The 16,156-nt window shown below is 44.5% G+C and overlaps 1 protein-coding gene across 1 annotated transcript; it reads right to left on the bottom strand.

The window, feature by feature from the left end:
• Positions 1–8,317: 8,317 nt before the first annotated feature.
• On the bottom strand, positions 8,318–15,728 carry kcng3 (potassium voltage-gated channel, subfamily G, member 3). The gene is made up of 2 exons (XM_085980738.1): positions 14,797–15,728; positions 8,318–11,160 (listed from the first exon to the last, which is right to left on the bottom strand). The coding sequence occupies exons 1-2, from the start codon at positions 15,432–15,434 to the stop codon at positions 10,515–10,517; spliced, it is 1,284 nt and encodes a 427-aa protein (XP_085836864.1). The 5' UTR covers positions 15,435–15,728; the 3' UTR covers positions 8,318–10,514.
• Between the last annotated feature and the right edge of the window lie 428 nt (positions 15,729–16,156).

Genomic DNA, 16,156 nt, shown 5'->3' with positions numbered 1-16,156 from the left:
GGTTAGCACTGTTGCCTCACAGCGCCAGGGACCCAGGTTCAAATCCAGCCTCGGGTGACTGTCTGTGTGGAGTTTGCACATTCTCCCTGTGTCTGCGTGGGTTTCCTCCGGGTGCTCCGGTTTCCTCCCACAGTCCAAAGATGTGCAGGTTAGGTTGATTTGGCTATGATAAATTGACCCTTAGTGTTAGGGGATTAAATACGTGGGGTTACGGGGATAGGGTGGGATATGTGTCGGTGCAGGCTCGATGGGCCGAAATGGCCTCTATCTGCACTGTGGGGATTCTGTGATTCTGTGATCTGTGATACAAAGTTGGGTGGGAATGTAAGTTGTGAGGAGGATGCAAAGAGGCTTCGATGGGATATAGACAAGCTAAGTGAGTGGGCAAGAACATGGCAAATGGAATATAACATGGAGAAATGTGAAGTTATCCACTGGTAGGAAAAATAGAAAAGCAGACTATTTTTTAAATGGTGAGAGATTGGAAAATGTTGGTGTTCAGAGGGACCTGGGTGTCCTTGTACATGAATCACTGTAAGTTACCATGCAGGTACAGCAAGCAATTTGGAAAGCAATGGTATGTTGGCCTTTATTACAAGAGGATTTGAGTATAAAAGTAAAGATGTCTTACTGCAATTATATATGGCCCTGGTGAGATCACACCTGGAGTATTGTGTACAGTTTTGGTCTCCTTACCTAAGGAAGGATGTACTTGCCATAGATGGAGTGCAACGAAGGTTCACCAGACTGATTCCTTGGATGGGAGGATTGTCCTATGAGGAGGGATTGAGTAGGTACTAGGCCTATATTCTCTAGAGTTTAGAAGAATGAGAGGTGATCGCAATGAAACATACAAAAGTCTTACACGGTTTGACAGGGTAGATGCAGGGAGGATGTTTCCCCTTGCTGGGGGAGTCTAGAACCAGGGGTCACAGTCTCAGAATAAGGGGTCGGCCATTTATGACTGAGATGAGGAGAAATTTCTTCACTCAGAGTGTGGTGAATCTTTGGAATTCTCTACCCCAGAGGGCTGTGGAGGCAGTTGTTGAGTATATTCAAGACAGAGATCAATAGATATTTGGATATTAAGGGAATCAATGGGCATGGGGATAGTGCAAGAAAGTGGAGTTGAGGTAGAAGATCAGCCATGATCTTATTGAATGGTGTAACAGGCTCGAAGGGCCAAATGACCTACTCCTGCCCCTATTTCTTATGTTCTTATCCGCAATGCCAGTTTTATGCCCAGACAGTAAATTGAAAATCTACCCCATTGATTCTCCCACGCAGTCTCTTTCCCAGGCATGTGTGTGTGCACACACACATTCGCTTTCTCAGGCATGCAAATACCCTCTGTCTCCTACATAAAACTGCCCTCACTCTTCCATGCACTTTTTCACCCATACACATACAACTTCTTTCTCTCTTATACAGAAACAATATAAACCACCCTTTACATAAGAACATAAGAAATAGGAGCAGGAGTAGGCCATACAGGCCCTTGAGCCTGCTCCACCCTTCAATAAGATCATGGCTGAACTTCTACATCAACTCCACATACCTGTCCTATCCCCATATCCCTTGATTCACTTACTGCCCAAAAATCTATTGATCTCAGTCTTGATAGACTGAGCATCCACAGCCCTCTGAGGTGGAGAATTCCAAAGATTCATAACCCTCTGAGTGAAGAAATTTCTGCTCCTCTCAGTCCTAAATGACTGACTCCTACAGTGAATTCCATAACTTACCTAAGAAAAGTTAAATGTTTGATGTACTTTTTCACAAAAAAATCAATTACCTCAGGGACAGGGAGCAATGTAGAGTAAAAATACTTAATTGGAGGAAGGCAAATTTCAGTGGGTTGAGAATGGATCTGGCTCGGGTAAATTGGAATCAAAAATTGTCAGGCAAAACTGTAATTGAACAATGGGCTGCCTTTAAAGAGGAGATGGTTCGGGTCCTGTCGAGGAACATTCCCACGAGGGGGATAGATCGGACAACTAAAGAGATAGAGAGTAAGATGAAGCAGAAAAAGAGCGCATATGACAGATGTCAGGTTGAGAATACAAATGAGAATCAGGCTGAATATAGAAAGTTCAGAGGGGAAGTGAAAAAGAAAATAAGAGGGGCAAAGAGAGAGTATGAGAATAGATTGGCAGATAACATAAAAGGGAATTCAAAAGTCTTCTATAGGCATATAAATAATAAATGGGTAGTAAGAGGCGGGGTGGGGCCAATTAGGGACCAAAAAGGAGACCTACACATGGAGGCACAGGGCATGGCTGAGGTACTAAATGCGTACTTTGCACCTGTCTTCACCAAGGAAAAAGATGCTGCCAAAGTCATAGTGAAAGAAGAGGTAGTGGAGATACTGGATGAGATAAGATTTGATAAAGAGGAGGTACTAGAAAGGCTGTCTGAACTTAAAGTTGATAAGTCATCAGGACCAGATGGGATGCATCCTAGGAAGCTGAGGGAGGTTAAGGAGAAAATCGCGGAGAAACTCGCCAATCCTCCTTAGATATGGGAGTGGTGCCAGAGGACTGGAGAATTGTAAATGTTACACCCTTGTTTAAGAAAGGGTGTAAGGATAAACCCAGCAACTACAGGCCAGTCAGTTTAACCTCGGTAGTGGGGAAGCTTTTGGAAATGATAATCAGGGACAACGTTAACAGTCACTTGGATAAGTGTGGATTAATTAAGGAAAGCCAGCACAGATTTGTTAAAGGCAAATCATGTTTAACTAACTTGATCGAGTTTTTTGATGAGGTAACAGAGAGGTTTGATGAAGGCAATGCGGTTGACATGGTGTATATGGACTTCCAGAAGACGTTTGATAAAGTGCCACATAATAGGTTTGCCAGCAAAGTTTAAGCCCATGGAATAAAAGGGACAGTGGCAGCATGGATACAAAATAGGCTAAGTGACAGGAAACAGAGAGTAGTGGTGAACGGTTGTTTTTCGGACTGGAGGAAGGTATACAGTGGTGTCCCCCAAGGGTCGGTACTAGGACCACTGCTTTTCTTGTTATATATTAATGACTTAGACTTGGGAGTACAGGGCACAATTTCAAAATTTGCAGATGACACAAAACTTGGAAGTATAGTGAACTGTGAGGAGGAGAGTGATAAACTTTAAGAAGACATAGACAGGCTGGTGAAATGGGCGGACACGTGGCAGATGAAATTTAACGCAGAAATGTGTGAAGTGATACATTTTGGTAGGAAGAATGAGGAGAGGCAATATAAACTAAAGGGTACAATCCTAAAGTGGGTGCATGAACAGAGAGATCTGGGGGTATATGTGAACAAATCGTTGAAGGTGGCAGGGCAGGTTGAGAAAACGGTTAAAAAAGCATACGGGATCCTGGGCTTCATAAATAGAGGCATAGAGTACAAAAGCAAGGAAATTATAATGAACCTTTATAAAACACTGGTTTGGCCTCAACTGGAGTAGTGTGTCCAATTCTGGGCACCGCACTTTAGGAAGGATGTGAAGGCCTTAGAGAGGGTGCAGAAAATATTTCCGAGAATGATTCCAGGGATGAGGGACTTCAGTTACATGGATAGTAGAGAAACTGGGGTTGTTTTCCTTGGAGCAGAGAGGGTTGAGAGGAGATTTGATAGAGGTGTTCAAACTCATGAGGGGTCTAGACAGAGTAGATAGAGAGAAACTTTTCCCAATGGCAGAAGGGTCGAGAACCAGAGGACACAGATTCAAAGTGATTGGCAAAAGAACCAAAGGCAACATGAGGGAAAACTTTTTTACACAGCGAGTGGTTAGGATCTGGAATGCACTGCCTGAAAGGGTGGTGGAGGCAGATTCAATCATGGCTTTCAAAATGAATTTGGATAAGTACCTGAAGGAAAAAGATTTGCAGGGCTACGGGGAAAGGGCGGGGGAGTGGGGACTAGCTGAAGTGCTCTTGCAGAGAGCCGGCACGGGCTCGACGGGCCAAATGGCCTCCTTCTGTGCTGTAACCCTTCTATGATTCTCATGCTGCAAGGGGGCAGGCTTACAAACAAAGACTTTCCCTGTAAAATAAGAATTAAGAACTGGATAATATTTTCAATTTGAAACTTTACCTGAAAAAAGCTGTTAAAATTCCTTCTTCAGTTGTTATTTTAAATAATTTGGAAAAATTAAAGGAACTCAGAAATCCTGTTCCAACATAAAAGAGAGGTTTTAAGTTGCACAGCAAAGGACTCATACCAATTCATTTTAGGAAACGCTGCACTCTGTACATGTTCAGATAGCAGCAACCAGGCAGTTGTCAGCATGGAGAGATAGGTGTGAGAAAATATCAACTGAAAACCCAGGCCTTTGAGAGAATCCTTTGAGTAAAAACCTTCATGAAAATACTCCAAAACACAAAAGGCAACTTTATAAGTAAATGTAATCATCTTATTGTTAAATATGTTTTTTTTGTTTGGCTGTTCTGCCTTAGAAGCCCAGTCAGGTATGTGACGAGAGAAATAATCACAGATGACAAAAAATTCGAAGTGTGTTGAGTGATTTGATTGGTTCTCTTGGATTGCTGTCTGCTTTTTAAGAAGTTTGCATATAACTGAATTATAATTGATAAACTTGAACTACAATTCATATCTTTACATATTAGCCAATTTGTTGCAAATTTATGAATACATAATTTCAGCCGGCCAGCTCAAAGTGTGAAGAAATTTGCTCATCTGGTAGTGTGATGAAGAAATATATCAGCAGTGTGATGGACAGGAGGTGCATCCAATCATTGGAGTCTATTTTTGTGTGGCCATTTCCAAAGGGAGGTTGAGTGCATAGTTCAAAGAGAAAGAATGGGGCAGTAACAGGAGTGAGGTGGTGGTAGGCAGGAGAAGGGGTAGTGGGACAGTGAGGGGTGGGGGATGTGATGGAAGGAAGTATGTGTGATTGGGGAGGAGATGGGAAAGGAGCCATGGAGGGCTACATTTTCCCCACAGTCTCCACCCCAGATTGAGCCATTGAGGTTTCTTCCCCTGTCACGTCTCCTGTCTGAAAGGAAAGAAGAAATAAAAAAGGAGAGAGTGGCCCCAAGAGGACAGACGAGCAAATGGAAATGTTATGGGGAGATAAGCAGAAGAAAAAGAGAGACTGAAGAGCAGAGACAGAGAGAGAAAACTGCAACATAAAGACATCAGAGACAGAGAAAACAGCAACATAAAGACATCAGAGACAGAGAGAAAACAGCAACATAAAGACATCAGAGACAGAGAGAAAACAGCAACATAAAGACATCAGAGACAGAGAGAAAACAGCAACATAAAGACATCAGAGACAGAGAGAAAACAGCAACATAAAGACATCAGAGACAGAGAGAAAACAGCAACATAAAGACATCAGAGACAGAGAAAACAGCAACATAAAGACATCAGAGACAGATAAGAGACCAAATTCTCTGACTTGCCGTGTGCAATGCCACAGGAGATCAATCAATAATATATTTAAAAATCTTTATCTGGAATTTCCATAAGCTTACTCCTGAATTCCCACCACAACTTCAGTGGAAGATTGGCAGAAACCCTGAAGAAATGGCTGCGGCTTTTCCACCAATCTTCCCCCAAAGTTACGGCGGGACTTCATGACAACCCCCGTGGAAATTCCACCCCTTTGTGTCTGCACACACATCCTGTCAACTGTTGCCATTAGAAATCCTTGTGCCTGTATTTAGAATGGAAACTGTCTATGTAAACTTGTCAGGCTGTAATTACACCCTTCTCCCCAGTGAGGGCGTTGCAGCGCCACTACCGACAGGAAGGTGAACTGATAGCTTGTTTACATAGATAGTTCCCATTATAAATATATAGACATAGGAATTTAAAATTGGAATCTAAAAACAAGGGCAGATGGTTGACTTTAAAATATAGTCTGAATTACTTCTGCCTGCCCTGGTCTAATTATCCTCAGATTGACCCTGTTCCTGTGTGTAACGTCACGGGAAATCGACTAGTCTATAGAGGAAAGTGATAGATGTTCATTGCAATCTTGGTATTACAGTTGAAGTACTGCATTTAGAAGGTAATATCCAAACTCCTAGAAGGAGCTTTGTTTAACCATTACACCAGATGACAAGGTCAAACGCCATTCCGCTATCTCCACAAATACTCCGGTATTAAGAACTAAACTTAAGAACCGACCGTTCATAAAGCTGTTAGATTTACAGCACTTCCAGTCGTACTTTGAAACGTTTTTATGTTGTTTCTATCGTCCACAATTGTCCGATGTTTTAATCAAAGAAAAAGGGTGCGCGTCCAGGTCATGTAGAAAGCGCATATGCTATAAAATTAACAAACAAATCGGTCGAAGCTGCAGGCACGTTATACCAAATAATTTTAATATTTTAAAATAAATTTTCTATGTATACATTGGAAAACAGAATATCAAGGACCAAAATAAGGAATTATTTTTCACAAGAGTCTGAAACTGTTAATGGAACCGAAGTGCGCCGCCGCGAAAAGAAGCAGCTCTCTTCACTCACTCCCTCCCTCCCGAGCCGAGCCCAACAATCCGCGGAGAACCCGCCGCTCCAGAGCTCAGCCTGGATCCACTCGCCCAGGACGGGCTCTGGTCCATTCAAGTGTTCGCAGCTTCCACCGCAGTCGCCCAGTTCGGTACTAACGAGCGCAATCACATGTCTTAATACCGCGCGGCAACCATCTGCGAAGACTCTGTCGCGGCCAAGGGAAGCCTTCGGGTTGGTACTGTTTGATTTGGATTTTATTTTCTGCAGCTGTTACAATCATCCTAAAAACAGCCGCCAAAAGCCATGTTCAAACATTCGTCCAAAAATAGTCGTGTTGAGAATGATGCTGTCGGTTCACTTTGCCATTCTTTCTGCAGGACCCGTGGAAGTGCTGGGTGCAGGGTCGTGTTGAAAAGCCTCCTCCCTGCTGGATCCTTTAACACCGGATTCTTGGAAGAATTCATATCCCTTTTCCAGTCTCTATCTCAAATCAAGAAGTCTGGACAAGGCTTTGTCGGAACCAGATGATAATCATTGAACAAAAACAAAAAATGCTGGAAATACTCAGCAGGTCAGGTAGCATCTATGGAGAGAGAAACAGGTTGATGACCCTTCGTCAGAACTGGAAAGTTAGAGAGGTAACAGATTTTAAGCAAGTGCAGAGGCAGGGAAAGGGGGGAGGGAGGGCAACAAAAAGGAAGGTCTGTGATAGGGTGGAAGGCAGGAGTGATGAAAACAAAAGGGATGATGGCGCAAGGCAAAAGGAGATGGTAATGGGACAAGTAAAGGAACAAAAGATGGGTCTAGAGGAGCTGTAAATGGGACTAGCAGAACCATTACCAGCAGCTGCTGTCCAAAAAAATGAAGGCAGTGGTTATGAACTGAAATTGTTGAACTCAATCTTGAATCCAGAAGGCTAATAGATGATTGAGGTGCTGTTCCTCAAGCTTACGTTGAGCTTCATTGGAACAGTATAGGAGGCCGAGGTCAAGTGGGAGTGGGGCAGAGAATTAAAATCACAGGTGGTCGGAAGCTCGGGAATATGCTTGCGGACTGAACGGAGGTGTTCCGCAGAGCAGTCACCCAATTTGCGTTTGGTTTCCACAATGTAGAGGAAACCGCATCGTGAGCAGCGAATACAGTATACTAAATTGAAATAAGTACAAGTAAGTCACTGTTTCACCTGGAAGGAGTGTTTGGGGCCCTGGACAGTGCGAAGGGAGGAGGTAAAATGGCAGGTGTTGCATCTCCTGCGCTTGCACCAGAAAGTGCCAGGGGAAAGAGTGTTGGGGGTGATTGAGGAGTGGACCAGGATGTTGCGGAATGAACGGTCCCTTCGGAATGCTGGAAGTGGAGGGGAGGGGAAGATGTGTTTGGTGGTGGGATCACGCTGGAGGTGATGGAAATGGCAGAGGATGCTCCGTTGACTGTGGAGGCTGGTGGAGTGAAAGGTGAGAACAAGGGGAACCCTATCCTGTTTCTGGGAGGGAAGGGGTAAGAGCAGAAATACGGGAAATGGGATGGACACGGTCGAGGGCCATGTCAACCACGGTGGAGGGCAATCCTTGGTTGAGCGCACTTCTGCTCTCACCTCTCCTCCCTCCCAGAACCCAGAGAGGGTTCCCCTTATTCTCACCTTCCACCCCACCAGCTTTTACATTCAATGGATTGTTTTCCGCTTCCTCTAGACCCAGATTTTGTTTCTTTACTTGTCCCATTACCACCCCCTTTTGCCTTGCACCATCATCCCTTTTGTCATTTCCTCTCTCCTGCCTTCCACCCTATCACAAACCTTCTGTTTTGTTCTTTCCTCCCCTCTCCCCTTTCCCTGCTTCTGTACTTGCTTAAAACCTGTTACATCTCTTTTTTTTTACCACTTCTGATGAAAGGTCATCGACCGGAAACGTTAACTCTGTTTCTCTCTCCACAGATGCTGCCTGATCTGCTGAGTATTTCCAGCATTTTCTGTTTATATTTCAGATTTCCTGCATCCGCGCGGTATTTTGCTTTTGTGATATTCTTTGAACAGTTGGTCTTGGATTAACAAAGCCTCTTCACCATCTGCGGTTTATGTGATGAAAGCGACTTCCACAGTACCAGGCTGGCTCTTGTTTATGCTTCACTGGGTTTGATGACGGGTCTTAGGTGGCATTCGTGTATTTCAAACTTTTTGTTAAACATCTTACCCAAAGATATAATAGCAAAATACTGCAGTCTTGACAAAGGGTTTCGACCAGAAACGTTGACTCTATTTCTCTCTCCACGGATGTTGTCTGGCCTGCTGAGTTTTTCCAGCATTTTTTGTTGTTATTACCCAAAGATATGCTCGTAAGAGATTAACATTTCTCATATTTCTTCCTCAATCAATCTCGAAAAGACTGTAACAGATTTTATAGAGTTATTTTCATTCCAGATTTAATTCATTGTTTCCATTGTCTATCGGGTGGTAATGTGTTTCGTTGCATCCTATTGTTATTTGAGGTTAGTTTCGGTAAGACGTGCTGTAATATATCCTAACCAGATGCTTGGAATGTCAAGATCTGGGTTTGAATCTGACCTCAGGAACAAAACGAATGCATTTTCTCGGCTGCCAAGGGTCTTAGGGAAAAGTTGATTCTAGGTTGTCTCCACTCCCAATGTATGTGACTCCTAAGCATGAATCAAACCTGAAAGTTCAGCATAATTGGTAATAATGGGCCAATCTTGAGAGGCCAAATTGATGAGCAGTTTCGGGAAATAAAATAGGTTGAAGTAGCTAAAGTTTACTCTTCCGACGCTAGTATTTAGGCACATGCTAGCAGTATATGAGAGCTGTACGTGCTACACCTAACCTATGAGTACTAGAAGCATCGGGAAATATTTCATTCCCAGCCCGGTCATCGCATACTGTGCTGAGTACACACATGTGCCAAACCCGAGGATTTTAATTCTTGTTTTAAACCTCTTGGTGTCTGCTTGTTACACGCCAATCTAACTCTTGCCCAGCTGAAGACTAATAGCTTCTTCTGCAAAGATGACTCGGAGTCTGGCTAGGAGTATAATGGAGGCAGTTGTTAGAAATACTTGACAGAAGCTATTAAGAGACTATTCCCGCTTGATCATAAAACAAGTTCAATTTCCCCTAACCTTTTAGCCTACTATTTCTGCTAGTGCTACTCTAAAAGTGTCGCTTTTGCTAAACCTTATCCTAAGACTAATCTACTGTTTGTCCTTCTCCGACACTAACCTTTAAGGCTAGGCTGCTGTACTGTGATGGTAAAGATGCCACTGAATCAGCAGCAGTACCATGACCCACTTCATTTTCCCCAGTAAGTTGCATGTTAACATTTGTGTAACAGATTGCTCCAAGTACATTCTAACGCCTAACCAGAGGCGCGAATGCGCTTTATCATGTAAGGGTTCACAAAATTCTTTTCTTGAAAATCAGTTTTAGTATACCCTTTGAAAAGGCCAAACAACAAAATAAGATGGTGGGATTTCGATTGCACCAATGGTTGGCTAGAAGTTAAATTGTTGCATTTCTGAGTCCACTCTCTCGATCGAGCGGTATTCTGCACCAGATGGTGTTCGGCAAATTAAAAGTGCTCCTTCACATTCTCTTTCCCCTCAGCAAGTTCTGTTGAGTGTTTACAAGTTATTAAATGTCCTTTGAGCCACGTGGGTTATCGTGTAAATAATCAAGATGTCTCGCAATCCCTCGGGTCTTTGAATGCTCTATTTATATTTTTGTTCAACAGATCTTTGCTGAGTTGATATTCGGTCACGCCAACTTTATCATTTCTCCTGGAGTTAAAGTAATTTCATTATTTTGCAGTAAAACAATGAATTTTGATCCGATTCATTGTATTCATCACGGAGATCATCAAATAAGGGCTTTCTTTCAGCCATAAATCTCTCTCAACCTGGATGGTCTCTTAGTGCACAGCCTCTGGATTCTCAATCAGTTACATACAGCACAGAAACAGGCCATTCGGCCCAACTGGTCTGTGCCATCGTTTATGCTCCACACGAGCCTCCCCCCACTTACTTCGTCTCACTCTTATCAGTTCAAATATTCCAAGGAAAAGCTCCTGCCACAGCGAGCTGACCTGAATTTAAGCTCGTGGTAACAATGCACGAAGCTGTGGTAGATGAAAGTGATGGGCAGTGCGAGCAGGACAATACCGCTCACCACACACATCCCTCCTAGGATCCTGCCGGGGACGGTGAACGGGTACATGTCCCCGTATCCCACAGTAGTCATGGAGATGATCACCCACCAGCAGGAGGCCGGGATACTGGCATAGGCTTCGTTTTTATCCTCCAGGTCGAGCCCGCTTTCCAACAACTGGGCGAGGGCACCAAATATCGCCATGGCGACGCAGATAAACACCAGGAGCATAACCATCTCCCGGTAGCAGCGTTTTAGAGTCAAGCCCAGTGTCTGCAAACCGATGAAGTGACGAGCAAGTTTGATCACCCAGAAAATCCTCATCATCCTCAGGACCCTGAGGGTCACTCCAGCCCGCTGTAACTGAGAGTTCTCCCCGGTGAAGAAGGACATCAGCACCGAGATATAATACGGGGTGATGGCCAGCATGTCAATGATGTTCAGGGGCTTCCTCACGAAATCACACTTGTTATTCGAGACGAGAAACCTCACGATGCACTCGGCAGTGAACCAACCCATGCAGATCGCCTCGATTATCCTATAGATCAAAAATTGAAAATGAGTAAAACAAGCAAAAAGAATTGATGCCAAAAAATGCGTAATATGTTTGGATGAAATGACAAACGAACATAGACTGCAATAATCTATAGAAAGTGTACTTCCATAACAATCACCCAAGCAACGCCTTCATTATCCCATAAACAGGTGGCGTGTACGGCCGGAAACAATCCCAGTGTTTATCAGAGCATTGTAGCAGTATTATCAAAAGTGTACTGCTATCCCTCCCCAGAGTGCAAACTATTGCAAGTAATAGTGTGGTACTTTATAGGTTGTCGAGGTTCCTATCTAGCAGCTCTCCATAGAGTCGAACCCATTAGCCTCAAAAGGGAACAATCTCCTAAGAGTAAAGTGACGTTCCTGATCGCAGGAACAAACCTAAAGGTTCGTATCTGACGGTCGATATTTTAAGTGTTCCGTTGCTTCTTTTCTGATTGTTCGCATTTCACCCAACAGTGCTACAATCGTCTCTCTTGGCAACTTTAAAAAGGGCGTTCATTTCAAATTCGTCTTTTGACCCTAAAAAAAATCTTGCCTGCGTGCAGTATGGGACAACCCTGAATTTAATTGTAACATCTGGCGTGTTTCAACCACGTTGTTGAATTTGCGATATTCTCGTGGTACACCTTGATTCCCTTACAGAGCAACAATTTAATCTGCTTTTACGGGACGGATTCCTATCTGTAATCCACGAGAGACTTCAAACTTGCAGTTTTCAGCATTAAGTCTTAGGCTAGGTTGAAACTGTAACGTTATACAGGAAAACAAAGAAAGAAGTTGCATTGAAATAGCGCCTTTTACGATCCCAATGCACTTTACAGCACTTTGGAATTGGTACTTTTGAACTGGGGCTGCCATAATGTGGCAACCAAGCTCCCAGAAATAGATGACCAGAAAATGTGTTTTAGGTGTTAGTTGAGAGATAAATATTGGTCAGGCCACCAAGAGAACGCCCCCACTCTTCTGCGAATATTGCCTGGGGAGCTTTGTGTCTGCCTGAGAAAGCAGACAGGGCCTTAGTTTAAAGTTGAATCGGAAAGATGGCACCTCCAACAGTGCAGCACTCCCCTCCGCACTGCATCTCCAACAGTGCAGCACTCCCCTCCGCACTGCACCTCCAACAGTGCTGCACTCCCCTCCGCACTGCACCTCCAACAGTGCTGCACTCCCCTCCGCACCTCCAACAGTGCAGCACTCCCCTCCGCACTGCACCTCCAACAGTGCTGCACTCCCCTCCGCACCTCCAACAGTGCAGCACTCCCCTCTGCACTGCACCTCCAACAGTGCAGCACTCCCCTCCACACTGCACCTCCAACAGTGCTGCACTCCCCTCCGCACTGCACCTCCAACAGTGCTGCACTCCCCTCCGCACCTCCAACAGTGCAGCACTCCCCTCCACACTGCACCTCCAACAGTGCAGCACTCCCCTCCACACTGCACCTCCAACAGTGCAGCACTCCCCTCCACACTGCACCTCCAACAGTGCAGCACTCCCCTCCGCACTGCACCTCCAACAGTGCAGCACTCCCCTCCAACAGTGCAGCACTCCCCTCCGCACTGCACCTCCAACAGTGCAGCACTCCCCTCCACACTACACCTCCAACAGTGCAGCACTCCCCTCCACACTGCACCTCCAACAGTGCAGCACTCCCCTCCGCACTGCATTGAAGTGCCAGCCGAAATTATGTGCTCAAATCTCTGGAGTGGGACTTAAAGCCACAACCTTTGCCTCAGAAAGATGACACTACTGAGCCATGACTGACACTATCAGCCCCACTTCACAGTACCTATAGGTTTTTAGGTTAATTTAACATTGGATTTAACAGTGCATCCTGGTCAAATAGGAAAGGAGACGCACTGAACTGAAGACATTTCTTGGGAGTATATTTAATAACACTGGGGCATTAACGTCAGGCGCACATGGATTTTGCTTAACCTAGAATTAATTTAAATAACTCTGTAGAGCTGTGAACCATGATCAATGCAGTCAAGCAGCCGAGAAGCTGAGTGTAGAAAAAGTTCTTAAGCATGTACATTATTATTTCAACCCGAGAGTCGTGTGGAGAGGAATGTTTTATAGTATCTGGGACGAGAGTGTCATTCAGTCCTGGATGTTCAGAATGAAATCGACTTGAGGTGCTGTACCTTGTTGACTTTCCACATGCTTATTTGTTAGTTAAATGGAACAAGTCGTTGCTGGTGTTATGTAAAAGGCAGACACTTTGCTCTGCTTGGAATTGTTCCCGTTAACAGACAGCATAAAACAAGGATTGGAAGCAAACAGTTGTATGAGCAAAATTTAAAAGAGGTTCATTTTTCGGAGGAGAGTGTTTTTCTCTTGCATTCAGTTAAATCCCGAATTTATAATTGAAATAAATGAATTATATATAAAAATAGAATTGATGACTATTGACTACACAACCTTTATCCCATCCTGTCCATATTAAAATTTTGCACGTTAAAACAAATATTTTACAGATTTTGCTCATGTTTATAAGTTGCAGTATCCAGCGCGACCTTCCATCGATGTTCTATCCAGTCTCATGACGGACACGCCAAAAAAAAGCAATCCGCCTACAGTGAAAACGTTGTCGGCTGATTGGGTTTCCCCCCTGTGAAATTTGATAAGATTTGTTCGGGGAGGGATCCTCTGCAAATACAAGACGCATCTAGCGGCTTTTGGCGTGATTTGCTTTAACCACGTGTCATAGAAAAAAAGGTGTGAGAGGAAGGGGTAGATGTACAGACATAGAGAAAAACATGCATTAAAATAGCATCTTTCACGACCACACCTCCCCCCGCAAAGCGTTTACAGCCAATAAATCACTGTTGAAGTGTAGCTACTGTTGTAATGTAGGAAACGCAACAGCCACATTTGCACAGAGCATGGTCCCACAAACAGCATGGTCCCACAAACAACAAGGAGACAAGGGATAAATATTGGGTAGGACACCCTGACCTTCTTCAAATGCCACGGGATCTTTTATATCCACCCTCTGGTTTAAGATCTCATCCCAAAGACGCCGAAGGAAACCAAAATAACAACAGAAAACGCTGGAAAAACTCAGCAGGCCAGGCAGCATCCGTGGAGAGAGAAACAGAGTCAACGTTTCAGGTCGAAGACCTTTCGTCAGCACTGGAAAAAAGCAGGAAATGGAAAGCAAAAAAACCAATCCGCCTACAGTGAAAACATTGTCTCCGACAGTGCAGCACTCCCTCAGTAGTGCAGCACTCCCTCAGTACCCCAGTCCGCCTAGATTAAGCGCTCATTGTCTCTGGAGTGGGGCTTGAGCCCACCACTTTCTGCCAATGAGCTAAGGCTGCCACCTTCATTGATATATCTGAAAACAACCCACTCTTATTTGCTGGAGTGTTGCATGTGAAACTGACAGGCTAAATTTCAAAGACAGATGTTAGTAACAGCCCGAGCAGCACCTCGAGGGAGTTCTGTTTTGTGAAGTTTCGCTTTGTGAAGTCAAAACACTCTGAAAAGAGACACGGCAGAGTACAGATTTAAGCGTGACACAAAAGTACTTCGAAAACGCATTCATGGACAAAGAACGTTCACAGCCATAGAGAAACTAAACACCATAAATTCAAAAGGAGTTATAAATACCCTGATGGTCCCATTAAATTTGCTGTGTACCTGTGCTCCTCCACACTGTTATTCTTGGCTGTTTTCCAGTCTGGTAGGGTGCTGGCGCACAATACCACCATGGAAACGATAACAAATACCACGGAGACGGTTGCCAGAATCTGGGCCGCTACAGACGAGGTGGGCTCTTCAAAAGTCCTTCTCATCCTATCCAGCCACTTCCTACTAGACTGGGAGTTCTTTTTTAACTCCTTTTTCTTCTGTTTATTCAGCTCTTCTTCTTCCTCGGAGTAGAAGGTGTAGGTGTCGGACATCCTGTCATCCAAGCGCCTTTGGCAGCAATATTCAAGGTGCGAGCGGTCCAGACCCCAGTAAATTAATTCGTTGTAAAAGGACAACTCGCACATTTGAGGGACAAACCGGAGCTTCCCGTACTTGACGTAGAGCATGATGAACCCGAAAGCCTCGGAGTGCCTGTCAAAAAAATACTCGTTCCTTTCGTGATCATAGTCATCGCACACTTCCAGCACCTCTTTCTCCGAGACACAGCTGTGAAGTCTGCTAACCCTTCTGAGGGGAAAGTCCTTGATCACATCCTTCGGGAACGAATATCGGGTCCCCCCAACATTCAGGATCAAGGTGCCGCTTCCAAACTTCATCTTCGAGCAATCCCTGACGCTGGATGTACTCTCAGCTCACTCAGCATGGGCTCAGTGCAAGGACTTCGCCCTCACTACTAGAACAGTTACTTGCCCAGATCCCCCTACGGTTCTGTTCGGGTATCCAACGCTGAGGATGTCGAAAAGTTGTCAGTCATGATCATTCGAGCTCAAAATTTCCCTTGCGGCTGTCCTTCTACGCGGGGAGCGATGCGGGGTTGAGAGGGTCAGTTACTCGCTTGGTGCTGGAGCTGCTGTTGGTCCTCTCTCTCTCTCTCGCTCTCTTTCTCTGGCTCTGCCCCACAGGCGGGTTGCGAGCAGGACTCCAGCACTGGAGTGACGCGAACGGCTTCCACTAACCACAGCGCCCCTCCAACCACAGCCTGCAATCGGCAAACCAGATTCGATGCAATATCGCATCCTCAGCACTGATACGGGCTTACACGTAATATTACAGCTACATTCTGACTTCCTTATTTGGACCATTGTGTGTTTACAACTATATTCACACAAAGGTGATTATATACAATGGAACGCTTTCTACGCTTTAATTAATAATGTCTTATATCCCCCTAAAGTTTTTAAAAATATAAAACGTGACTCTTCGGTCTGTTTGTGTTTGTTAGACTTTTTTTTTAATTTTCAAATCAAATGCTATTAAAGTTGGAGCCATCAAGGCATAACGAAAGTTTAAACTGTCCTTTTACTCTCATCTCTCTCAA

The sequence above is a fragment of the Somniosus microcephalus genome, chromosome 3 (genome assembly GCF_052327205.1).
Source record: "Somniosus microcephalus isolate GS21.2 chromosome 3, FLI_Smic_1.0, whole genome shotgun sequence".
Classification (NCBI taxonomy): domain Eukaryota; kingdom Metazoa; phylum Chordata; class Chondrichthyes; order Squaliformes; family Somniosidae; genus Somniosus; species Somniosus microcephalus.
The sequence above is the reverse complement of the archived record's forward strand: the minus strand, read 5'-3'. Positions and strand labels throughout refer to the sequence as shown.